The following is a 25,654-nucleotide window of genomic DNA, read 5'->3' as shown; positions in this document are numbered from 1 at the left end:
CTTTATTTTAAATTTTCTTCCTTCCTCCTATTGATCTGATACTTTCTTTTGAATAAGTAACAAAATTTTTACTAGATTGTTCGTTAATGTTTTCCATTAACTTGGTAATAGTCAAAAAATCAAGGAATAGCAGAAAATAAACTTGTAGCTGCAGACAGGCAAAGAGATGCCAAAAGGTACAACTTTTATAAAACCAGTTATAGATTTCTCACTAATTAAGTAAACAATATCCTTCTGAAAGCGATTCTGAAATAAAAGAACTTGCTATGAATAAAACTATTTTAACTGCAATTGCAAAAGGATATATTCAGCAATATTTATTTTTACTATTGTGTATACTCAGAATGTGAAAGAAATCCACTTCCTTTCAAGCTGACCAATTGGTTAATTTTAATTCGTATTTAGATGCAACAGTATTTTAATACAGGATGAAAATCTGGAAATACCTCTAAGCAATCTCTCCCATGCACTGTCTTTCTAGATATTAACGTATATTCAGACTTCTAAGTCTGCATGACACCCTCAAGTTTTATTTCTCTGCTGGAATATTGTAGAATGTTTGTTGATACTCTGTGCATCTGTTGATGCATACACTGATGCTCTGAAAACTTTACCAAGCTACGGAAAGCAAATGAGGAGAGATGGCATTTAAAAAATGTGAATCAGGCTCCCTGAACTTTAAGCCTCAACAAGCCTTTTGGTTGAAGGAAAGAGAACAGGATATGGGACACATGGGAATCTGCAGAGAGCCACAGGAGGGATGTGGCAGCTGCTGGGGATACGCACTTGATGTTGGGTGACTGATGAACCGCCAGGTATCTGGGATCTGGTGAGGAAGAGGGTTTGGATAATATTGATTTGGGGACAGTCATAACTGGTTTGGAAGTTTCCTGTTTGGTTTCCCCCGTGGAGACTTTGTCAGCTGCGGGCCCAGGACGCAGGGCTGGTGTCACAGTCCCAGAGGAGCTGCTCATGGCTGTCCTGGGGTCTCTGCCAGAAACTGTTACAGTTGTGACAACAGGGCCAGCACAGGAGGCAGCGAGAGCAGAGACCTCTTCAGGTACAGCAGAGTCTGTGCTGTTCTGGCTCTGGCTTGTAGGAATGGAAATTCCTTCTGTGGCTGGCTGGGAAACTGTTTCTGCTGCTGGCTCAACATCAATGTCCATTGCGTCATCAGCGACAGGCTCTTTGTCAGGCTCTGCTGCTGGGGCTGCTGCAGGACTCTCATACTTGGCCTGCACTTCTGGCTTTGATTTCGACTCCGCCTTCTTAGCAGAAGCTCCTGACTTCACCTTCTTAGCTGGTATCTCATCTTCTGATGCTGAAATCTGACCTATAGATTTATATCAAGCGCTTTTGATTAGTATTTAACAGTAGTTTGGAGCAACTATTTAAAAAAAAAATAAACAACACTTAAGTAACAGCTCTTTTACTTTGCCCAAGGTCAGCATTGTCAATAAATACCTGTACAGATTTTACAGTTCAGGTCAAAAAGATGGGCTCGATGCTGACTTGTTGTATCCTTCAACATGCTGCTAAAAATGTCTAGAGAAGGAGGACTGTTCAAATTGGGTGCAGCTCGGGTTGACTCCTGCTGTTCCTAAAAGTGATTAACCACAAAAAATATTACAGTTGGTCATTAATGTCAACAATACAAAAATACTTTGACAACTGTTAATTCAGTTTTTTAAAAGAATACCTAAAAGTCCTTGCTTAAAGCATATCATGTTAGATGGAGTTATCACATTATATGTGTCCAAATTTCAAGCCACAGTGCTTTTAAGTAGAGCTTATGTTCAGAAAGAAAAGATTTTTCTAAATTGACATCAAGGGCTGAAAAATACACAACATTTTTGAAGTGCCTGCAAAATACACCTAACACTGGCTGTTGCAGTCCTTCACACTTGAATGCTCATAGCACACCCAGTGGGCAAATGATATCCCCACACCTCAGTGAAACAATCTGCCCAAATTTGAAGCCTTAACTGCCATTGCCCTCACTCCACACCCTCATGCTGAAGGAACAGCCCCAGTACTCACATCAGAGTCAGATACTGGTGGAGAATCCTCCATATTGACAGCAGGCACATGTTCCCGTTTTACAGCTGTTTTCTTGATTTCATGAGGTTTGCTTCTTGACTCCACCTGAAAGAAACAAAACAGTGCTGGTAAAAGCTCCATATATTTATTTTACTCTGTACTTTGGTATCATTTGGTATGCGGTAGGGGAAAAGTGTATTGAAACTGAGTGTTATTAGTATTTTGTTAGGAAGAAAATGGTGCATTAACATATAATGAGTGGTAAAGGCTGGTAAACTTGTTCTTAATTCGTACATAAGGACATAGGGAAAAATTATGTTGCTTACTGCCTTAGCTGGTTTCTCTTTCCACACAGACAGTTCTTTAGATAGAAGTTCTTCTGGCTTCATTCTCACCAGTTTTGACAGGGAGATTTCCTCACGAAGGACACGATGGAAAAGTCCCTGAAAAATGAAGAGACTTTGCTGTGCTGAAGGGAACCTGCTCAGGTAACAGTGCTGGGCAGGCAAAACCTGTTCCAGTTTCTTAATTCTCTATTAAAAATATCACCTACTTACAAGCAAACTTGGAAAGGTGCAGCAACCAGAAATCAGGGATGAAATAAACACCAAGTATAAATATATCACATCAAATGCTCAAACTATATAAACTATATATATATTTATATAGTTTGTTAATCACCAACTAAAGAAGCCTTTGAACTTCTACTTAGATAAAAATATTGTTAAAATGCTTGAATGGCTTTATAATAACATTTTATCATTTAATTCCTAAGTCTCTATTTTGAGACTCCTAATGTTGAGGGTAGAATCTGACATACCCTTCAAGCCCAAAAGCACATTTTTATACAAGTTTACTGTTTAAGAAAATTCCAAACCTGGTTTTTGGGGTCCTTGAGATTGAACATGATACTACGGTATTTGCTCTTGTATCTGTTGTCTGTCACTTGGAACAAATTAAACATCTCCTTCTCAATGTTGAGTGCTACTTTCCCTACTTCACTCTCTGTCATGACCAGGTCATCGCTGTCATTGACTCTGTGGCAAAAAGAACAGGAATGTGTGGTTATGTCAGGGGTGAATGGTCAGGTACAGTCACAAAAAATAATTTTTTCAGAGCTGACCTCAGCTGCTTCTCACCCAGGAAGGGCTTAAGACTCCTTTAAATGAAACCTCAAAGCCTAAGTCTATCTCAGGATCTTGAACTCTGGTAAACTTTAATTCCTGCCTGCAGAAGGCCATGGAGGACACGGCTTTGGGACTCCTGCCACCTGGAGCTTCTCTGCCCGGAGTGACACAGGGAGCCCAAGCACCTCAGTTTCAGTCCTTGATTCCCCACTGTGACCAGGATTTCCTTTTCAGAGACAATACCAGAGGGCAGTGCTCTATGGCAAGTCTTTATGGTTGTCATTATCTTTAATAATTATTGTGGGAAAATCTGCATTTTTTTGTGTTATTTTTTCCCGTCCTAAGTGATAGCTGCCTGTTGACAAGAATTTCTTGTTGTTGATTTTCATGTTGAGATAGGAGGGAATCTCTCCTTCAGTGAGATTTAACTATGGTATTTCCTATACTATGTTCCCTACAACTCTCCATCTCCAGATTTTAAAACTCAGAGCACCTACATTATAAAAGCTTCTAAGCTGTGATTTAATCCTTCAACTGTAATTGTCTCAATATAAATGGAATAGAGGTCTCTTTTTATAAAGGCTTCATCACATGGACATTTCTATCAGCAATTTTTATTTCAAATATAAACCTGAGATGCTGATTGCACTTGTAGTAATTTGTTGCATAAATTCAATCCCTCAAAATTCCTTATCAAGACAAACTAAACTCTCCATGTTACTTCTAGGTGTAGCTTCCTATATAAAGTGTTTTGAATTCCCACCTCTTCCATAAAATTTCTTTCAGGGATCGTCGAATATTCTGTCGGATCTGAGAGTTGGGCTGTGACTGGGCAGGACTGGCCGAGGTTTTTGCTTGACTACTTCCAGTTGCAGCTGACACGGAAGACAGCGAAGGCTTTTTGAGTCCTCCACTCAAACTGGAAGACGGAGCTGCTTTCTTGGCAACTGATGAGCCATGAGAGAGAGGTGACTGTTTGGAAGGAACACTGCCTGCCGAAGGCCAAGGTTTCTTGGGAATGACACCTTTGAAACTTCCAGCAGGTTTCAGTGGTGGTTTAGTTAGTGAGGTGTTGGAGTAGGATGGGGACTTCTTTGCAGGCAGATTTTTGGTGAGAGAAGAGGACTGTTTCTCCATGATAGATACCACAGCCTTCTTCGGTGCCAATGTGGACTCTGCTCGATCTTCATTCCTCTTCTCTTCCCTTTGAGCTGTTAAAACAAAGAGGAAAATACAATATTAAAGGCTTAATTTTATAACTTTGTATTCATGAAGACCAAATACCAATTTATAAAGAAAAGTCTGTGAAATACCATCTCCAGTGAATAGCTACCAGGCAAGCAGTTTAAGCTATTTATTCTCACTTGCCTTGTTAAAAGTGATTTTTAAAATCATGCCATAGTTGACTTGTTTGTTTGTTGAAAATTTTGTGCATAAGAAAAATTAGGGGGAGGGGGAAGGCACCACCTTCAAAGATTCCTGAGTGGGATTTCATGGTTAAGCTTCAAAATCAACCCAAATACTTACACATATAAAGAATAAAAATAATGCAATACAATCCACATGATACATTTAAACAGAGAAAGTCTCATAGCACTTTACAGAACCAGATAATTACAGAGGTTGACCTGACAACAAAGTCCATGAACTTGAAATTGTACTAATATTACCCTAAGTTGAGTATTACTGAAGTTTAATAAACCTATTCAGTTCCTAGCTAGAGTCTAGATTTAAAGAGTATTCAAACATTAACACTGCTGCCAGGCTGTAGCCATCCAATTCTCACCATTCTCTATCTATTCCATTCATAAAATTCAGTTTTCCATTGAAAATTCTAATGTTACAATAACTGATCCACATCATATACAAAAAAATTTACGAAGCATAAGTAAAAGCTCTCATTTTCACACCTGTAAAAGGTATACTTGCACAGGATTTTAAAAGCAACTAAGTTTTAAAATTGCATTTAATCTCTACCACCTTCTGGCACTGAAAGGAACAACTCAACCCAGCAAAAAAAGCCAAACCCCAAAACACACACATCCCCCTCCAACAGAACATAATTTCCAAGACATCAAATTTACATTGGGTAACGTCAGCATACGGATCCTGAGAGCTCAAATGAGGATGGGTTTTGAGGCAAATCCAAAAATCAACTCCTAAAATAGAGTTGTTCCTAACCTTGTTGCAGGTCTGTAGCTGTATCAGCCCAACCCCTTAGGTGCAATGTGCAGGACACTTCCTGGGCAACATCCAAGAGTTCCAGTAATTCTACCAACGACCAACTGGTCCCTCTTCACCTTCCAGGTCTGCTCTGATGAGAGCAGAAATCACTGGAAAAGGCCTGAACCATCCTGAGATGGACTTGATAGGGACCAAGCCCTCCTGGGGGGGCCTGGTTCAAAACACCCCACACATCAGCATAAATTCCCAATGTAATCATCCCTCAAACTACAGAAGGTTTGGCATTCTTAACGGACAAATGATACCACCTTATTTCATGAAGAAATGGCCTTGCAAGTTTCTGCAGGCCTAGTGGAGACCAGCACTTCCAGCAATGCCCCTCTCAGCCCCCTCCCTGTAACTGGCCCTCAGTGCTGGCAGCTTCCATGGACACTGGTGGGAAATGAGCCAAGAAACACCACAGGAACTGACCTTTTGTAAGGTGAAGTGCAAGAGTGTATGCTCAACTTCTGCTGGAACACAAGAAGCCAGAAGATGGAGAGACACTGTATCTTTATCCCCAGTTTTCTCCTAAAAGTATTTTACAACTGAGGACTTTTTTCTGAGCCAGATTAACTACTTGAAGTGTAAACAAAACCTGCTGTCAAAGTACATTAAATAATTTCATAGGCTGGGATGATTTTGCTATAAATGAAATGCAATTATTACCCTCACACTACTCCCAGTTCTCCCTAGATTGGCCTTGATTCCTGTCTGACTGAGCAAGGGACACCTTCTGTGTGACCCAGAGTGTCTCTCTGTATGTCTCCCCTAACACTATTCCAGTTGTCAAGAGGACTCTGGCAAAGCCAGGAGGGAAGAAGAGGATAAGGAACTATTGCTGATATGGTTGACTTGGTCAAGCAGGGTCCCCAGAACCCGAGAGGTAACCAGCCAACCTATTCTGAGGTCAGTCTTGAACAGAGAGATGGCAAATATCCAAAATGTGTGCACTGGTAACACTGCAGGAATTACTCCCATTCTCTTTCTCCTGGTTTATTTATCTTCTGCACAGAACTGTACCTTTCCAGGCAGGTAGGACAGCAGCACACTCTGTGACCTGCCACGGCAAGGCAGGACAGAACAGCTTGGATTGCAGTGACAGCAAAATTCAATCCTCAGTACTAAGATGTTTAGTTCTTTGTGGTTACAGCAGAAGTATGGCTGCAAATTTATTCTTAATCCTCTAACCATTATCTATTTAATGATTAGTTCAAAGTAGTTAACAAAAACTACATTGATAGAACTAAAAATAGCAGAACCAAGATGTTTTGTATCCATCAGATGTTTTGTATATATAAGAAGTATACCTGCACTAAACACCTTTCTATTACAAAGAGCTATATCACAGAAAGAATACAGACTTGTAAAACAAATTAATAAATAAATAAAAGCTCCCAGTACAAAGCTAGATTGACATTCCTGGGACTGAAGGTCACCAGAGTCTCCAAGATCCAAGGACACACAGAGGCATCTTTTAACCTGCCAGCTGACACCATGACTATTCTTAAGGTGTGTGCTTTTATACTTCTTTAGCCAACAGAAAACATGTAAATAGTTCCCAAGTATCATGCACGCCTGACACTTTCAATATACAACACTATTTTATATCAATTTCAAGTATCTCCTGAGCAGGACTTGTTGATCAGACATGGATGGCACAGATTCTCTATGTAGTAACTCAGCCATAAGTGACTCCTTCAGTTCTCTAGAACTACCAAGGTCCTGTTCAAACTGACACTGTCCAATCAAGCATGTGCAGGTTTTGATAAAAAATCCAGAATACTTAGAACCTCTGTACAAACAAATAATCTGTAACACCTGTACATGAGGCAAATCTAAAAAAAAACCAAACTCTTATCCTGTTTTGACAATGAAAAATCAGAATTTTTGTCCCATGAAGTTCTAGGTTACAGTGTCAATGTGCTGCCCCATAATCCAGCTGAAATAACTCACTGTGCATTACATGGGTCTTAAATCCAATGCCCAGGAGCAGCCAGTGGAGGGTGGGGAAGGAGCAGCGCTGTCTTTTGGGGTGGCAGCTCACTCTCCTATTGATCTAACCACAACATGAACACACCCCAAAGCAGACAGCACCTCCTGACAGGTATGGGAATGTGGCAGCGGTATGTTTGGAAGCACTAACAGCAAAATGTGCTCTTTTCTGAGAGCAGTATGCCAACACATATGGAGCTTTACTTCTGAACAGATTGCAGAGCTGCTCAGCAAATGGATGAGACAGATCATGGACCAGGTATGCCCTCAGCCCATGATTTCCAACTTGGAAAGGGCCAGATTGCTTGGCCCTGCAGTCTATGGGCAGCATGAGGAGAAGGCACAGCCAATGCTACTGTACACACTGGCCACTGTGTTTTATGCTATGGTGGGTTTGGTCCTTTTTGTCAGTAGCTCCAGTGCACCTATAATAAATGCTCTAAACCAAATTTAAAGTAAAAGGATGAGACAAGCACTGAACATCAGCCTATCCCACCTAAGAGATTAACATGGAGTTTCACCACTGGCAGTTTAGAATAAGGCATTTGGTGGTTCTTCTATTCAACCCCTTAAACACCCAGGTGAACCTCCCTGGCTTGAAGTCAGAAACACAGTTTAAAATAACAGTAATTCCCAACTGCCCCATTTTGTCTCGTGGGCCACTTGTTAGGACAAGAACAGGATCCTCACTGACTGAAGGGAGGCATGGGCTAAACAGACCAAGGTGTAGCTGCAGCTAATGAGCCAACACGTTCCCAGCGTGAAACCCAACAAGTCCTCTGGCAGAAAACTTCATTCCTCCCTGGCTTAACAAACAGCATTGCTTGGTGTGCTCACTACAGGCAGACATAGAATCTCTCCCACCAGGTGTCGACAGACATAGAGCCCCTCCCCTGAGGAAATTCCCCCTGCAGTTATGCTTGACATTACAACACACAGCTGTGAACGAGGCTTCTGCATGCAGAGCAGAACTGCCACAGCATCTGCCAGGACAGACGAGCCTGACAGTTCCAGGTACTTCTGAACCTCTCAACACGGTGTCTCAGCACTTGCCAGGCCATTGTGGAGGCCCAATAAAGCAGGATTTTCACAGTGTAGGGCTGTTAACTTTGCATGAAGGATTTGCAGGCTGTACTTGCAGCCCAGTCCCTCACCAACACCCAGAGGCTGGGTTTCACACCACCAGCACATACATTAGGCACAGGAAGCTTTGTTTCTTCTCCAATCATTAAAGAATATTTCTGTACAGCATTTAAGTCTATTCTGGTTCTTTCCCTCTTCCCTCTCCACCCAATCCTCCTTTGGAGTTATAGTTTTTGAAAGCCACTTCAAAAACTAATCCTGATTTCTATATAGGTTCTCATTTGTGATGAGCGGTTTTGCTGAAACTATTGCTTTTTTCATTTTTAGAATACTACAATATATATTATATAGTTATAAAATTGTTCAAATCACAGCTCTTCAAAAGAACTTTAATTTCTGGCTCTAGTTGATATTAAAACTTTCAAATGCTGTGGAGATAAACCACAGGCTGATACACCTGGAGAGCCCATTTCACAATGACTCCAGTAAAGCTGTTTTTTTGGTGGTTTTCTAAATTAAAAAAAGCATCCTAGCTCCTCTTACAGGACATTAAAACACTTCTGTGCAATACGTCTTGCAACCATGCAGAGTACTGCAATTTTCTCTAGAGAATTAAGATTTTGGCATAAGGTTGTTCATATACCAGCACTACTGTCTCTGGTGTCAAATATCATCTTAATGTTTCCCCTGTGTTCTCTTCCATCTACATTAATCTACTTTCTCTCCCCCGGATGAAATTCCTCCTGGCAGTGTGAGAGGAGCCGACGGCTGTGTCGTGTCCAGCTTGCACAGAAACTTTCTGTAGTGGGAGCGCAGGCCCAAAGGAGCAGGATGTCAGGAACCCAGCACTTGAGGGGGCACTGCCCAGCACAGAGGCAGCCCAAGTCTGTCTGGGTTTTACTGCTCCTTTTCAGACTTCTGTCTCACTACAATAGAGGTTTAGGGAAAAATCCAAACCCCCATAACTGACTTCAGTCTTATGCGCAGTATATGAACTTCTGTCGCACCAACAGTAAGAAAGCTGGTAATTAGCATTTAACAATAAATCTGTAAAATTCCACAAAATTAATAATGCAACCTAAGAGAACAGCCACTTGTGATCCACCTGTTCAAACCTGGATCGTATTTACTACTGTTTAAAGTAGATTTTTATGCCTTTAGAGGGAAGAAAATCCACAGTGCTGCAGCAGTGTAGTTGTAACAAGCCCATTAATACCTGTTAGAAAGTATTTAAGCAGCCAGTGTAAAGGCTGAGCAGAGCTGAGCAATTCCACCTTGTGACAAGAGCTGATCTCTAGAGGCACCAGCACTGGCCCTTAGACCAGCTGACAGGAACACAGGTGGGCACAGCCCAGCAGAGCCAGTCACCTACGCAGGACCTGCCCTGGCAGCGTTTTGGGTGCCCAGACCCGGGCAGTGACCGCGGCCTCCAAGTCCCGCGGCTCCTCGGGCTCAGCCGCAGGTGGCTGTGGTGGCCGTCCCTGCGCCGTGGTCGCAGTGCTGCAGCTTCTCTGCTCCGAGCAGGGCAAGGTGAGGGCAGCCATTGGCACACAGGGCAGCACAGGCTGCTGGCCTATGAGGAAAACATCTCACCCCTTTGCCAGTAGCTGAGAATTTAACAACCACATTTTCTCTCTGGATAATTGCTGGAGAGGACAGGCAGGATTTCCCAACCTCTGAACTGGCGTGGTTCAGCAGTTTCGCACTGCCACTCAGCCCATGTCCCTAGAGGAGTCATCTGACACAGCTGTGTGATGACCCCCTCCTGTGTGACTTGTGACAGGAATAACCTGAACAGAGCAGAATTTAACCAACCCCCCTGCCCCAATGCAGTGGCCACTACCGAACTTTAATCCACGAGTTCTTCCGAGGTGAAACCTTTTGGAACTGAAAAAACTGAGTAAAAGACACGGGTGAGCAGGTGCTTTAGCTGTCAGTCCTCAAGCACTCCACTACGGGAAGCTACTTACCAGTTCCGAGCCAGCTGTGCCCAGTCCCGTGCTGGGGCCGCCTGACATGTGAGCCTCGGGCACTGCTCAGCGCCGCTGGGTGCCCCGAAGCCCCCTCTGGTGGCACCGAGCACGGCTGCCGTGCAGATGAGCTCTGGGACCGCTGCAGCTCTGAGCCTGTTGGACTGCTCTCTCCTCACACCTGCTTCTGCAGGGCTTTTTGTCACTTCCCTCACAGATAATTCAGTGCTAGCCCTAATTCAGATGTGTTGAGCTGCTCTTAAATCGGTTTCAGTGTTAGTTTTCACTGCTACCTGCCCTACCTCCTTCCACTTTCAAGACTAAATCAAACTTTATTGAACACTAGTGTCCGGCACATGCTGCCTGCCCCACTGCTGCTCTCTGAAAGCCTCCATCAGTTCTGATCTGTACTGCAGTTAAGCTGCCTGTGTGCCAAGCCTCTACATTTAGGCACACAAAGTAGATCTGTCCCTGAATTCAGGAGACTCGGAGACAAGGGCCTGCCTTTCCTGCAGTGATTTGTGTTCAAGCCAACCTGTAGTTCTGTGCTGATGCACATCTGTAGCTTTGACACACAAGCTGTATTTTAATCTACGTGATACTGTAATGATCTGATCTCCATTAGACAACTACATCTTTAATCCTACCCCACTCTTAAGGGAGAGAAGCATTATCTGAGGCAAAAAAAGGCTTCTTATTCTCCAGACTGTTCATGGATTGGCATCATCACTCCTTGCAGGGACAGGCCATCTTCAGGTTCCAAGTTCAGCACAGATTGGACACAGCGAATCAGCAGCAAACTTGACTCTAAGTGCAAGTGATAATCTCAAAAAAATCCCTTTTATTTGGGGACTAGCAAAGAACTTTTTCACTGGCTATGCAGTCAAGTGAGCAAGTTCAAAGAACTGAAGTAAAATTAGTAAAAGAAAGCAAAACAGCAAGAGGGTGGTGAGTGTTTTTAATCAAACTTTCATCACTTTCAGTGTTGATGATGAGATAAACCACCCTCATATGCACAGTGCCTCTGGAAGCTGTACCAGGTTTCTGCCCCCCAACCCTTCCCCTGAGCAATGGTTCTCACACTGAATGCAAGCACCCCTGATGGCAGGAGTGCTGGCCTGCTGTCTCCCAGTGCCTCAGGTGTGCTGCTGGGTGTTTGAGAGGCACATGCCAGGAGCAGGGACCAGCCTTCCTAACTTAAGAGATGGCAAAAATCTTCACGTGGCTGCCAGCCACAGGGCACGTGTGACATACCTTGCAGAGCAGAGAAGGGGAGCTCCAGTAGTTCACAGGCAGGAGATGAAAATGGCTCCCCAAGGATCCCACTGCTCCTTTTAACTGGCTGGGTCCCAGGGGACGTTGGCTTCAACACCATTATGGTCTGCCTCCCTCCACAGGCAGGGCTCAGGTCCCGTGCCAGCCCCAGGCCAGCACAGCCCCTGCCAGTCTCACGACGGGAGTTCAGCACTGGAGCCGCCAGGTTATTCGCCTGTACAACCCTTCCAAAGCCAGATCTCCAAGGTGAATTTCTCAGAACTTCTGGCAGACTCATCTTGAGTATGCTGATCATTACTGTCTGTCAGCAGCCCTTCTGAAAGCTCCTCTAGTTCAAACATTTAGGCCAGACCGATATACAGGGTAGCCAGGTGTCCCAGAAAGTGGACAGTACCAAAGTCAGTGATTCTTTTCATTTCCCTGGTACTACTTGATACTTACTGCCTCTCAGGACGAGCCTACATTGCAGAATACAGCATTAAGCAAGACACCTTGTCTTTCTAGGAGTCAATTCAGATGCCAGCAGTAGTTCAGTTGTAACAGTATGGAACCGTACAGCCTGGTTTTTCTGGTGGGGAGGCACTCGTACCCAAAGGAATCCAGTTTACTATAACCTGTCAGTCCTTGCAGGCAAACATACCTATGGCTTAAAGAGCTAAGTTTTACTAAAATATATTTTAAGTTAAGCTAAACCAACAGCAGTATATCCACATCCACTGCACTAAACAGCCACAACTTCAGGTGGCACGATCTTGCCTGAAAAGCAGCATTAAACTGGCACCAGCCTGTGGGCAGACAAGACCTTATATTTTACTCTTCATATCAGTACTTACAGCTCCCTACATCACTATTACTTCCTGAGCCATAAATCCTGTCTTTAGTGCACTCTATATTCTCCCTGCTTTCTGTAGAGTGGTTTATTTTCTTTCTTTCCTTCTTTCCTGTCTTCATGCTGTTATTACATAAAGAAAAAAAAAAATCAAGACACAAGGAAATGCACATAAATTATGCATGCTATAAAATAATCCTGCCATTTTGATGCACGCAGCAGTTTCTGCTGGTGGGGCATCCCACTATCCCTGTGTTCCATTGTCAAAGTCTCCTGATATTGTTAGAAGTGTACAGGAATAAACAGTCCAATATCTGTAACTACACACGCACATCCTATTCCCTTTGTGTGTGGAAAAGTTCAGCTGCAGAAGAGATTAAAAACAATGGAACAGGTAACAAAAGGAAATTTGTATCACCAGAGCCAGGGCTCCCACTTCCAGGAGGTGGCAGAGTTGTCTCTTCAGAATTCCCTGCTGGGAAGCAGGAGCAGGACCACACACACTGACATTTGCTCTGAAGGAAACACTCCCCCTTCCAAACCCCACTCATTAGGAACTTTAGTGAAATATTAGTACCACATAAGGCATGACCATAATTTGCTATAAATTCACATTGTATCTGTCTGCAGTTCATGTAAACACAAGTTTAGTGATTCGGTGTGACAAGTGCTTGTTACTCTGAAGTTCTCCCACAAGAACAGTAACTTAAGGCTTCCTTTTGAGCTTTTATCTAATAAACTCTCCTCACTCTCCTGCATGCTTAGTTGCTCTTCTCACGAAAAGAAGGCAAGATATTTAAACTGTTTTAACACCAGAATTGAGTAAATTATCACTTTGTGTATTTATATTAATAAATCAGGTGAACTTCAAAGCTTTAAAGCACTAATGAATACTTAGCATACTTATGACAGGGTAGTTTAGAAACTGGGATACTGCAAATGCTTACCCTCTTCCCCTCCTTTGGGATTCATTTTCTATTTTAAAACTGCATTTGCTACTGACTTCTGCTTGACAATTATTAGCAAAAATACAGAAAAAAGTCTCTTAAAAGTGTCGCTGTTGTACCATGAATCTCTGAACAATAATTGTAAATCTCAACAATCAGAGTTAAGTTCAGACTTAAGAGACTTCTCACTCTTAGATACCTGAAGTGAAGTGAAATGACTCTCATGAATTTCCCTAAAGCTGTAACTCTTAGGTTTTGAACAGTATATAAAGATTTCTTAAAGAAATAAAATCTGGTACTTTTGCAGATGGTGCACTGGCAGCTTCTCAGGAAGATTACAGTTCAGACCTATCCACTGAAAAGCAGGACACGTTTTTTCACAAATACAAATAATTTATCTGGACATTTAGTAATGGCAGAGTTCCCACTATCAATGCAACTTACCTTAAAAAAAAAAAAAACCAAAAACTGAAGCTCTTCCTTGCATTTGATATGAGAGTTCTTCATCATATGAACTAGGTTGATCTCTATTTGTTACTAAAGTCTGGTATTTACAATGTTTTGGAATCAATTTCACTATTTAGCTGCAGGAATCCAGTTTTCTACTGGAAGTGGTTAAATCTGTAAAACCTACAGTGCAGTAAATCTTAAGAGCAAACTCCCTTAAAAAACCCCTCAAACTTCCTGCCTCAAAACCTGTATTCCTGTCTCTTAGGAAGAAAACAAGTCCTATAGGAGTAAGTACATTTTAAGTGAAATCGTTCCATGGACACCTGTAACTGTCAGAGTCAGAAAAATCTGATGTAAAATAAGCTCTTGTAGTTTCATTTATGTCTTTTTACTAATTTTAGTTATGTTTAAAACACTACTGTTTCTGACAAAAAAAGCTAAATTTTCTTTAAATTAATCTAAAAGGAATGGAAGTTAATTAAAATATGTACCTTAAGGGAATTTACTATACAAGAGGTCAAGGGTCTAATATGCAGCAAAAATACACATTTAACACATTAAATAGCCATTTAACTTGATGTGGGTAAAGACCATTAAAATATACCTGGTATGTGCTATGTTCATCAACAGCAATTTAGGGTAGCTGGTGTTCCCTCAGTGCTTAAAAGCTCTAACTAGAAAATCTCATCTCATCTCAAGTATTATTTATAAAGTTATCAGTTACTTTACATGTAAGTGTTCAATAATTAGGGTTACTTATCAAAATAAAATGTAAATTGGCTGAAGTGTGGTTACAGAAGCTATGAGAACTGAATTTCTGATTCATTACTGTTCAATGGAGTAAAGTGGAGGTCATGTGGTTGGTAACTGAAATGTCAGATTTCATCCCAAGTTCCACAACTGCATTATAAAACTACTCAGAGTGAGTCAATAAAAAAAAAAGTCATAAGCTAAAAGACTTGTTCAGGCTTCAAAGCAGTATTTACTTACCTTTGCATGAGTTACAAGGATGCTACTCAAAACCTGCAAAAATATGCAAGGCAGTATCTCTGCCCAACATCCAGTTGAGATGTGCTCTTGTGTGTGTGGATAATGTGTGGAATATGAACAGAGAAAGGGGAAAAAAAAAAGAAAATAAAGATAATAGAATTCTGCCTCCCCCCCCAGCATAAAAGTAGAGGATGGTCCTTAAGTTATTTCATGTAAGAAAGAAAAGCAGCAGGAGAATACTTGACAGTTAAAAGCTGTTTGCAGAGGTGTCAAGTATCGTTGGATACCACGCTGAACATTTCACTCTCAGCACCAGGCACTGAAAATGCAAGACCTGAGAGACAGGTGCCAAATCTAAATTACAAAAATACAATTGAAATTAGTACAGGCAATTGCTGATTCACAGTGCACACTGCACAACCATTTTGTAAAACTTAACACAAATGTCTCAATACTTACCTTCTAGATTAGAAACAGACACTTTCTTTATGGGAAAAATTTCAAGCTTAACCATGTAGTTTTCATCCAGAAATTAGCTGGGTAGATCAACAGGCTCTTAATCATACAACTGTCATATGATACATGTGAAACTCCTAAAAGTGTCTCTCATTTGTGTGAATCTGTGTGTGAATCTTTGAAGGTGAAGAAAAGTAGGTTGGTGCCACAGTAAGAAAAAAAAACCCAAATCCTAAACTCCCTGGTTTTGCAGAGCCAAGAACGGATGGGTATTCAAAGAAAATATGATTATTCAGGAATATCCCTAAGCCATACATACATTTGAACAACAGTGCAGGTGAAATGGCAGCAGTCCTTTCAGGCTTTACAGCATTGTAATTATGATCGCTGGCCCAGGACGGTGTGATGGGTTCTGCCACTGGCTCTCGAGCAGGAGCTTGGGTGTTTGCCTCAGTCTTGGCTGTGCTCACAACAGTCTTCTTCACATTCACCTCTCTTTTCTCAGGGAACTGTCTCTTTTGGTTTGAAACTGGTTTGATGCCCACCTGGATAATTAAAAGTAGCCTGATTACTAATAATCATCAAATATATTGCATTTCACAAACAATAGTCTGTGTGAGTGTTACACACATGTACACCGGTTTCTTTTATAGTAAACTCCTTACTTTAATAGTGCACCATTTGCAATTATCTGATTAATCAAAACCCAGTAATGTGAAGTTTAGTTTAAGAAGGCAAAATTAATTTCTCTTAAAGTAAAATAAAGATGTAATTACTTAAAACAGTATTTTTTTGAAGTCATTGCCATCTAGACGACTCTTGCAAGGAACTATCTCCATCTAGAGGCAATTATTAAGATTTTTTTTTAAATGACAGGAAAACATTTTATTGTCTTCACCACAGGAAAAGGCAAGAGAATAATAATAAAAAAAGGAACAGAAAGCTCCTTTTCAATGCAGGACTTGGCAGTTTTGAATCAAAAAGCAGAGCACAGAAATAAGGCACAGTGCTCCAGGGCAATGGCTCTGGATCATGAACACAAACTTACCTGCTGCTGAGGCTTTGGTACGCCAGGCTTTTCAGATTTTGGTTTCATCTTCTCTTTAGGTTTTGGTTTTGCATCCTTGCCAGAACTCAAGATCTTCATGGTGGCAGCAGCGTGTTTGAGGATGCAGTCATTGCTGCAGTACACAGAGTCGGGCTGGGCCACGTTGAAACAGCCGGGGCCGATGCACTTGGAAGCACCAGGAGCTTCAATTACCTTCAAATACAGAGAGAAATGGAGTGAGGTCAGACTTCAAAGAGGAAACAGCAGGAACAGCCTCTGCAACATGGAGAAATGCTTACACAGCTCATGTGCAGACTGCAGCTCTGACCTGCACAACTGCCAGCATGAGAACAACAGCTGTTCATGACACAACACAAACAACCCATACAAAGGTTAGAATTTCACTTCTCTAACACATTTTTTTCAGGATGTGCTGCATTTTCAAGTGGTTGTTCCACTAGCCCTGAACAAAGGAGGCTGGTTTCCTACATTTTCAAATCCCCTAAGTACACAAATGCCTTTTACTGATCCTCTACATCAAGTGAGCAATGTCCTTAATAATGCAAAGCTGGGTTCCCAACAGCAAGGTCTCTAAACCATCCCCATCAGCTGCTATCTTCAGCCATGCACACACCTAAGAGGAAGCACTCAGATATTCAGGTGTACAGCTTATTCTTGCTCTAGAGGTTTTACCAATTTTAATTTTAAAAGTCTCCAACTTACATTCTTATACACAACTTTCACATAGCCTCCTACTCCTTACACATTTATAGGTTTGTCTCTGCGTCCTGAATTTTCCTCTAATTCAAAATCACTCTCCATTTATGTCAGGGTGTTACAGATGAAGAACTTCCTTTTCCAATGTTATGATACAGAATATAGCACATTCCTTAAAAACAGAGTGCATTAAGTTGAAGTCTAGAAATACTTGAAAGCTCTTTAGGCTCCAAGCTATCACCTCTGGGTATTATGCTTTTAGTCTGTCTTCTAAATTACTCCTAAAAATGATACAAGACACTCACAACTACTGTAGTTCTAAACAACCTCTCATCATTTGCAATTACCAAAAGTAAGTTTTTCAGGAATATTTCCAGTTAAATAAACATTATTTGCATAGTGTGATTGACTTCTCTGCAATCAAAAGTCAGTACACAGCTTTTTCTGCAACAGCCTGATAAAACCTGGATTTGGAAATTTTCCCATTATGTACACACTTAACAGAGAAGTAAAGATAAAGAGCACTTGGTGATATTCAGTAGCCAGCACCAACAGCACTGGACTCTGAAAAACCTTGTGCACAAAGGTGCACAAATGTATATGAAAATATTTTTGAGAATACTGTTTTCTACACATTTATCTTAAAACAGTGAATATTTATATATTCAGCTCAAACTGTTCTAGCTATACATTAATCTCACTGTGCTGCCATGGACAGCTCTGAAATCAAAAGGGAAATGTCCAAGACACTGGCACTACTGCACTACCTTAGGCTAACAAAGACAACCACTGTAGCACTTGTTTTTTTTAGTTCAGGTACATTAAGCTGAAGAAGTTGCTATGGCTTTCCAACTGGGCACAGAACTTTATATTACAAAATTTAAACTTCAAATTCTGAAATAGTTCAAAATACGCATTTTTAGATTTAAAAAGGCAGTATAAAGAAATTCTCTATTTGCTGATAACATAAAGCAGCATCAGGACAGAAATCAGAACTTCAAAGACTAACTGGAAGTACAGCTGGAATTAACTCCAACAGAAACTTGCTCATATTAAGTAAAAAGTTTCACTACCATTGAAAATGTCCAAAACGTTTGAGATTATTTCAAAGATAGCGTAACACAGCACAGGATTCTAGTATTTTTATTAGAAGAATACATAATTGTTTGACTTCCAAAACAGTATTCAAAAAGGGCAGAACAGCACAGACTTTTAAATCCCTCACTTGAAACTAAGTTTTAATTCCTGTACTGATAGAACTATGGATAAACTTCTGCTAACCAGCAGTGTTCATTGGGCTGTCAGTTTATGTGTAGCTTTAAAATCAAGTCAGAGTTATAGCCATACAGGTCATTGTCTGCATGTACTCAGTGAAACATGAAAAATAAGAAACAATTAAAATACTTACAGGCTGAAATATCTTGAGTTTTTTCTTCCCACTCGGATTTGCAGCTTTTTCAATCCTACCCTTGATTCCTTGGTCCTCAACTGATTTTTGTTCAATTGTTCCTATGCTTGTGAATTCTGTACCATCCGCATTTCCTTGCTCCATTTTAGCTTCCTGCTGGTCTAGTTCTGAAACAGGCTCATCCTGTCCCTGGAGAATGGTGCAGTTTGGACAGATATAGTCCTCACCATTCCTCTCCAACAATCGCCCTCGAGCCTCAGAAATACCCACGCAGTCACCATGAAACCATTCCTCACATCTATCACAACAAATCATAAACCTGAAAAAAAAAACCCACCAAGGAAAAGTAAAACATTGTGAAAAGATAATTCATGTTCAATGAATATTTCAAGCAACACAACTACAGCACCCCAATAAAGCACCAGTGCACAGCTCTGCCTCACTGGTTATTTCTGTATTTGTTTATCCTCTTTTAAGTATTTCTTCAAAACTCCCTGCCAAAATTCAACAAACCCAAAGGCTCATTCAAAAAGTAAGCACTAGCAACTAGCTTAATTTTTTATCACAGAAAAATGCCAAAATTACTGCACTGTGTCTGCAGCTGAGCCCTTTGCCTACCTGTTGTTATGAGGCTGACGACAAATACAGTACAGGGCATTTGGGTCATAGATCTCAGACTCGGGTTTGCTTTTGGGCTGTTCTTCAGGTTCCTCATCTGAGGCCCCCTTTGCACCAAGGGCAGGCTTCTCCTCCTTCTGAGCCTCAAGATCTTCAGTGTCCTCCTCACACACAACCACCTGACTCGCAATCTCAGTGCTGTCTGCAGTCTCAGGCTCTTGTTTGACAGGCAGCTCAGACTCATCCTGTTTTTCAGGTGCGACATCACCTGTTTTGGCAGGATCTTGCTCTGAATTCCTTTTCCTCAGGTGGTTCTGCACATCCTTCAACACCAGCTGAGGAGGTTTCTGCTCAACACGTTTCTTTCTTAGCCGATTTTGCAGTTCCTTTAGTGTTAACCCATCACTGTCACTATCAGAAGTAGCATCTTCCTCTTCCTCCTCTTCTTCTTCTTCTTCCTCTTTTGTGGGTCTGCTTTTAGGGCTTTTCTGCTCCTTACAACTCCTGGTGCAAATCCTCCGAGTGACAGGTTTTGTATCTGGAATGCTCTCAACACTGTCTTCAGAAGCAGTTTCAGCATCAGTGGCTGGCCCAGAGGCTGCTTCGCTGGAGTCCTCCAGAGTAGTGGGAACACTCCTCCTCCCCCTGCGCCTCACCGTGGTCAGGAACTCTTCCACCCTCTCCGTGCGCTTTGGCTGCCGCCCACTCCTCCTGAGGTTTATGCCTTGCTGCTGCTGCTGAGGCTGCTGCTCACTGGAGTCCACATCAGCATCTCCAGCACCCTCTCTCTTGGCAATCGTGGTCCTCCGAAACCCCCAGGTTTTCCTGAACTCTTTACTTGTTGGCTTGACAGACTTTTGTTCCTCCTCATTGCTTTGCTCACCTTTATCATCCAACATTGAGGCTACAAAACAAGGGAAGAGTTAATAAAGTGGTGGTGATGAATGATGTGCTTTGATGAAACCTTTTTCCAATGTGTTATCTTCTTTGTAACATTTATGTGTCTCTAGTTCATATGATGAGCCTCTAAACAGATATTTTCTTGTGAATGTAATACAACAGCAGTAGCAATTAAATGCATCACTGATCACTGTGGCAACATAATCCAGCTGTTTCTGTTATAAACTCTTGAGTTATTTTAAATAATTTACACACATGTAACACACATACATACATGATGGACAAATAAGCACATTTTCAATTGCAAAGGAAGAACTCTTACCAGGAGAACTGTTTTCCATGTTGTCAGTATTAGCTTCAGACTCTAATGGCACTGTGTTTCCAGCTTGTTCCATAGTACAGGTAACACTGTTCCCACTCTGAAATGCTGAACGGAAACAAAACGTCCAAAACTCTCATTCAAAAATATTCATAGCCCAAGTAATTAGTAAATATTCTGATTTCAGTATTAATTGTAACAAGCACTTATATTTCAAGCCACAAATCTTCTGTCAAAGTACTAAGTTAAGCATGTGGGTTTGGATACTGTACTGACATATTTTATTGAGTAGCTGTAGGATTTCTGATATTTTCTGGTATTTCTCAAAAAAAAAAAAAAAAAAAAACCAACAAAAAAAAACAAACAAACAAAAAAAACCCAAACAAAAAACTCCTCCAAGGTATGAATCTACTCCCTGGGGTTTGCCTGGGCAAAAACTTGTACAGCAGTTCCACTCACTTCTGTGTAGAATGAAATGTAAGAAAAGCTGGTCCTTGACATGGTTATTTACAAAAATGTTTTCAGCCTATGTGATCTACCAGAACGACCCAAAACCAAAACCCGATTCAGCAAAGAACCTTCAACTGGCACAGACTCAGCCACGAAAAAAAGAAAATCTGTGCTGACAACCAGATCTGTTTTCTCAAAAGTCTTCCCCAGCTTACTGGAAGACTTATCTGAGAAGCCAGAAGCAAATGACAGAAATAAATGTAGGATCTATATTTTGATAAATTCGAGAATAAACTGGTTTGAACAGGTATTAAAGTTAATATATTTCCAACGAGCTGCATGCCCTGGAACTGCTGCTAAGGAGACAGACACTGCTCTGCAGCCACTGCAGTGACACTGCTCCCAGGGAACTGGAACGTGCAGTAGTAACTGCACCTCAAAGAACAGGCTAAATAGAAAGTTATTTGAAAACAAAGGACACACCCCAACTCTGCCCAAGGATGTTTCTGGTATGTGTAACCCTGGCTGAGGAATTGCAAAGGTAAACCAAAAGGGAACATGAGCAGAATTCCTAGATAACAGCACTGAAGAATCAGATGCTTTGAACAGCTGTACATAACACAGCTACAAGTTTTCAGAGACATCCTTCAGCAAGCTTTTCCCAGTTTTCCATTGCTCCCTGGGAATAAATACCTCCTTATTTCATATACTGCATCATTTCCATTATTGGACTGTCTTAACACAATCCCTCCTCTGCAAATCCTCTGCTTTCAGTGTTACATTTAACACTGCTGGAACAGAAACGTTAAGGGGCAATGCTATGGAAACATAAAAATCTATGCAGATACATTGAAAAAATTAGCACTTCAGTTGTAACTGTGAATACTATAAATGTCAGTGGAAAAGCAGCAGACGTCAGAACATTAATTTAAATAGCAACTGATTACTTTAACATTACAGACAGAATAAGAAGTGAAATTTAAGCTGGCAGTACACAGGCAAAGACCTCAAACTGTCTCAATTCAATATGAAATTCCTTTAACTGCCCCCATTAAAAAAAAAACACTAATGATAAATTTTTAACTTTTTTTAGTGGCACTAAAATTATATTTGTACCAAAAATGTCACAATATAATTAAGGGAGCAAGTCAAAACAGTTAAAAGTTTACATCTTTGTTTACTCTGGAACATGAAGAAATGTTCAAACCTAGAAGTAGAGGTTACCCAAATTCTGAGATACAAATTTTTCAGCTAAAATGTAAATAACTAAGAAGGCTCTCCAATGTCCTCTGTACCTGACACGGCATCAGAGGCTCGAATGGTTTCTCCTTGAAGAGCCGAGCCAGAGGAGGGCAGCACAGGATCAGAGTCATTCAGCATCCTCCAGCCAGGACATGCTGAATTTCCTGACTCAGAAGTGCCACACTGAATCTCCGAGTTGTCAGCAGGTCCAAATGTTATCAATCCTCTTTTTCCTGCTGGCTCCTAGAAAAAACAAAGGGACAAAATAAGGCATCGATATATTTATTAGCTTCTCTTACTCTTGTTTAATTAAATTTGAAATTATTTTGCTTCTATTGCATTATAAAGCAAATTCCATTATTTTGTCTTCTTGACAGTTTTGCACTTTCAGAAATACCCTGAAACTGGAAAAAAAAAAAGTCAAAATTAAGCAATACCACCTCCCCAGTTATCAACAGCTGAGACCTCCGAAAGAAATACATAATATTATTGCACCCTCATTAATTCATTTAGATGCAATTAAGATTTCCAGAACAGCAACAAAACGGTAATGAAGAATTTAGTCCATGTGCAACATTTAAAAGCATTCTGGGAGTGGAATTTACTAAGTACAGACTGTCAAGAAAAATACAGAAATGCTTTTAAACTCCATTAGCATGGCCCAGCTTACAACAGGGCAGATTTACTGATTTATACAAAATTTCAATCCAGGAGAAACTGCAGCTTTGAATGCCTGAGTTTGATCATCAGTAGGCAATGCCTGCACTAACTCAAAGTGGCCTACCAGACTACAAGAGCACTGGAAAAGAATTTGGGAGGTAAAGGAGGGCCAGCTGGACAGGATGAACTGGACTATGACATCAATTAGTGAAGACAAAAGAACAAAACTGAACACAGACCCTGTGTGTCAGCACCCTGCAATTAAAGATGCTGGGGAACTGCCACAGCGGGTGTAGGACACAACTAAAACAATAATTCTCTAAAAGGAATAAGAATTGTTTATTAGTACTTCAGGTAAGGAAACAAAAATTTTTAAAAACCCTCAGACATGCCAATATATACTCTAACTTTGATTTTTAAGCAATACTTTTTAATTTTTACATATCTCTGAAGCCCCAACTCCTAAAGCATCAGTGCTCTTCCAAAACCACTTTTTACTTCCTAAGTAATCATCATCTCTAGGTGTTCTCCGATGTCACTGACCCAAAAAATAAGGAATGGGAAAAAGACAAAACCCTCCCCAAATGCAATTTTCATCAGTGAATCACTTTATTTCATGAAATATAAATCTCAAGATTTGCATGACCGTGGCAGAGCAGAATTAGTGAAAACAATACTAACTGGAGCATAGAGCTAGACTCGCATCAGTATTTCTTCTCCCCCCAACTCTGCCGTTTCTATAGGGGATTATAAACATTCTTTGCCTCAGCCAATCACTACCACTCCAACAACAGGAAGAAAAATTAAACAGCAAAAGAGAACAGAACACACTAATTATAAAGACCCTGGTGCTGTACCTCATGGCACTGAATACCTGCTCTAACAGGTATTTTGCTCCACTGCCTGAATCAGGGATTATATCCAGGGACTCTGTCACTGAGTTTAAAGCACCCCCTTCCACGGTGTAGTTCTGAAGGAACCTTTCAATCTCCCTGTTCAGAATGACCAACTGATCACATATCATGCAATTTTTAAGTGATATGCCTAAAGGGAGAGGAAAGTCAGCTAATCACTTCATTTAACTCTGTATTAAACTATGAAACAAACTAAGCCTGTAGCATACACAAAAATACCTCCTGTTTGGGTATTCACCCTGAGGAAGGAACTGTCTGCAGGGCTGTGTTCACAGTGCTGCACCTGGGCATTCGAGTCCCTGTGTGCAACCTGCTCTTCAAATGGGGTTTGAGTCACCAAGTATCACCACAACATTCCAAACCCAGAACCAGCATCATGTCCTAGAAGACACAGCTGGTTGAACACAAAGTGCATTTTCCAGGGTCACTCACTGCCCACCCAGTGCCTCAGCTGCACAGGGCACAGGCTCCAGCTCTGATTTAACAGAGAACAGCTGTGATACCTGAAAACAATTGCTATTACCTATATTATGGCCATTACCTACAGGGAAGAAATTTTATGGAACTCTAATTTTAAAATAATTCCAAATTTGAGAGATATAAATATGCAGTGCACTTAAACACTGAAGTTACAGATCCCATACGTTTGCTGTAAAATGCCTGGTTGTTTCTTATTATTGTTTAGTATCTCCACTTTTTCCTTTCCCCTGTGGTTCAAAACATTTTTCATGAAAAAGAAGAAGTTTCACACTTACTTTACATGCACCTGCTCTTGAAGAATTAAATCTTAATACAGACTAAACTTAATTGCCTAAAAGAAGCTGAAAAATCAAGTACTATCAAAGCACAAAAGGATGAAGCCTTAACTCACAACTATACTTTGTACTTCTAAGCAAATGTTCTACAAACTGCCTTAAAAATATTTACTACAACATATGGCAACTTTGGAATCTTCAAATACCTCTTTCTCTTCCAGATTCAGTGGGACTTTTTGTTCATTTTGTTCTGTTTGTTCTCAAGTTCAGTGTTCAACTCCAGCTGAGATACTGACAGAAATGTCAACAGAAGCAGAAAACTGGCAGTCTTGTTTTAAACAAGCTGAACATCCAGGATAATTTTACTTATTTCTCCTAACACAGTATATTAATCACATTTCTGAAATTGGAAGTTCCAGCTGGAAACTGAAAATTACTGTATTTCCCCTAGTAGACAATTCCTACCAGCATCATCCTGTCTTTCTATCTATGTTAGGTAACTATATCTAATATTCTGCAGAATGTTAGAAAAGATATTTTGTTCCTCTGAAAAAAAACTGAGGCAAGAACCTCTATAAATGATGGGATAAAAAGGCAAACTAACATTAAGAAATATATATTCAAAAGGCCAGGTTCCTGCTGAGTTTCACAGCTTCTGTGAGAAGCAGTCTCCCATGGGAAAATGTCTAAGGTTTTAAGATCAACTATAAATGAATTTAGAAATACAAAATAGGAGTTGCTGCAGTAGGATGGGCATTCCAGTGAAACAGAACAGTCACTTAACTGGAAGTGGAGCATAAAGCTGATGCTCAGTATCTCAAGAAAGAAGGTCCAGTCAAGGAAATATTTAGGTTTTTCCTCTCCCAGTAGTTTTCAGGTAAAATGTTTCAAATTTTCCAAAATAAGTTAGGCACTTAATTTCATCTTGGACTTAAATTCCAGAAGCAATGGAAGCGCAGAGGTACTGTAACCTAGAAAAATCACAGAATTGTCACAAGCTTTTAATTTCAATTTGGTCAACTATTCTCGAGCAGTAACAAACCCGAAATCACAGGGCTGCCACACTGCAAGGGAGCCCAGCACTCACATTCAGTAGCCCTGTGGATTCTCCAACTACTGCAAACCCTTGTGGTTTTCAATAAACAGACTGAAGACGTTCCAGAGCAGACTCAGCAGCCAATTTAATCACAGACTGAAGAGTCCCAAATTTCAAATCCTGCAACTTCAACACCTCACAA

At 40.8% G+C, this 25,654-nt stretch overlaps 1 protein-coding gene across 1 annotated transcript in view; it reads right to left on the bottom strand.

The window, feature by feature from the left end:
- Positions 1-25,654, bottom strand: part of DIDO1 (death inducer-obliterator 1) — a 47,169-nt gene that overhangs the window by 12,835 nt on the left and 8,680 nt on the right. The window contains 12 exon segments of the mRNA XM_053992787.1: positions 787-1,333; positions 1,465-1,600; positions 2,041-2,145; positions 2,367-2,483; positions 2,918-3,077; positions 3,931-4,378; positions 15,705-15,930; positions 16,434-16,646; positions 18,559-18,877; positions 19,177-20,080; positions 20,399-20,503; positions 22,141-22,330. Of these exon segments, the coding sequence (XP_053848762.1) occupies positions 787-1,333; positions 1,465-1,600; positions 2,041-2,145; positions 2,367-2,483; positions 2,918-3,077; positions 3,931-4,378; positions 15,705-15,930; positions 16,434-16,646; positions 18,559-18,877; positions 19,177-20,080; positions 20,399-20,503; positions 22,141-22,330 (3,470 nt within the window).

This window comes from Vidua macroura, chromosome 17 (assembly GCF_024509145.1).
Source record: "Vidua macroura isolate BioBank_ID:100142 chromosome 17, ASM2450914v1, whole genome shotgun sequence".
In the NCBI taxonomy this organism is placed as follows: Eukaryota; Metazoa; Chordata; class Aves; order Passeriformes; family Viduidae; genus Vidua; species Vidua macroura.
This window is presented reverse-complemented; position numbering and strand designations above follow the sequence as displayed.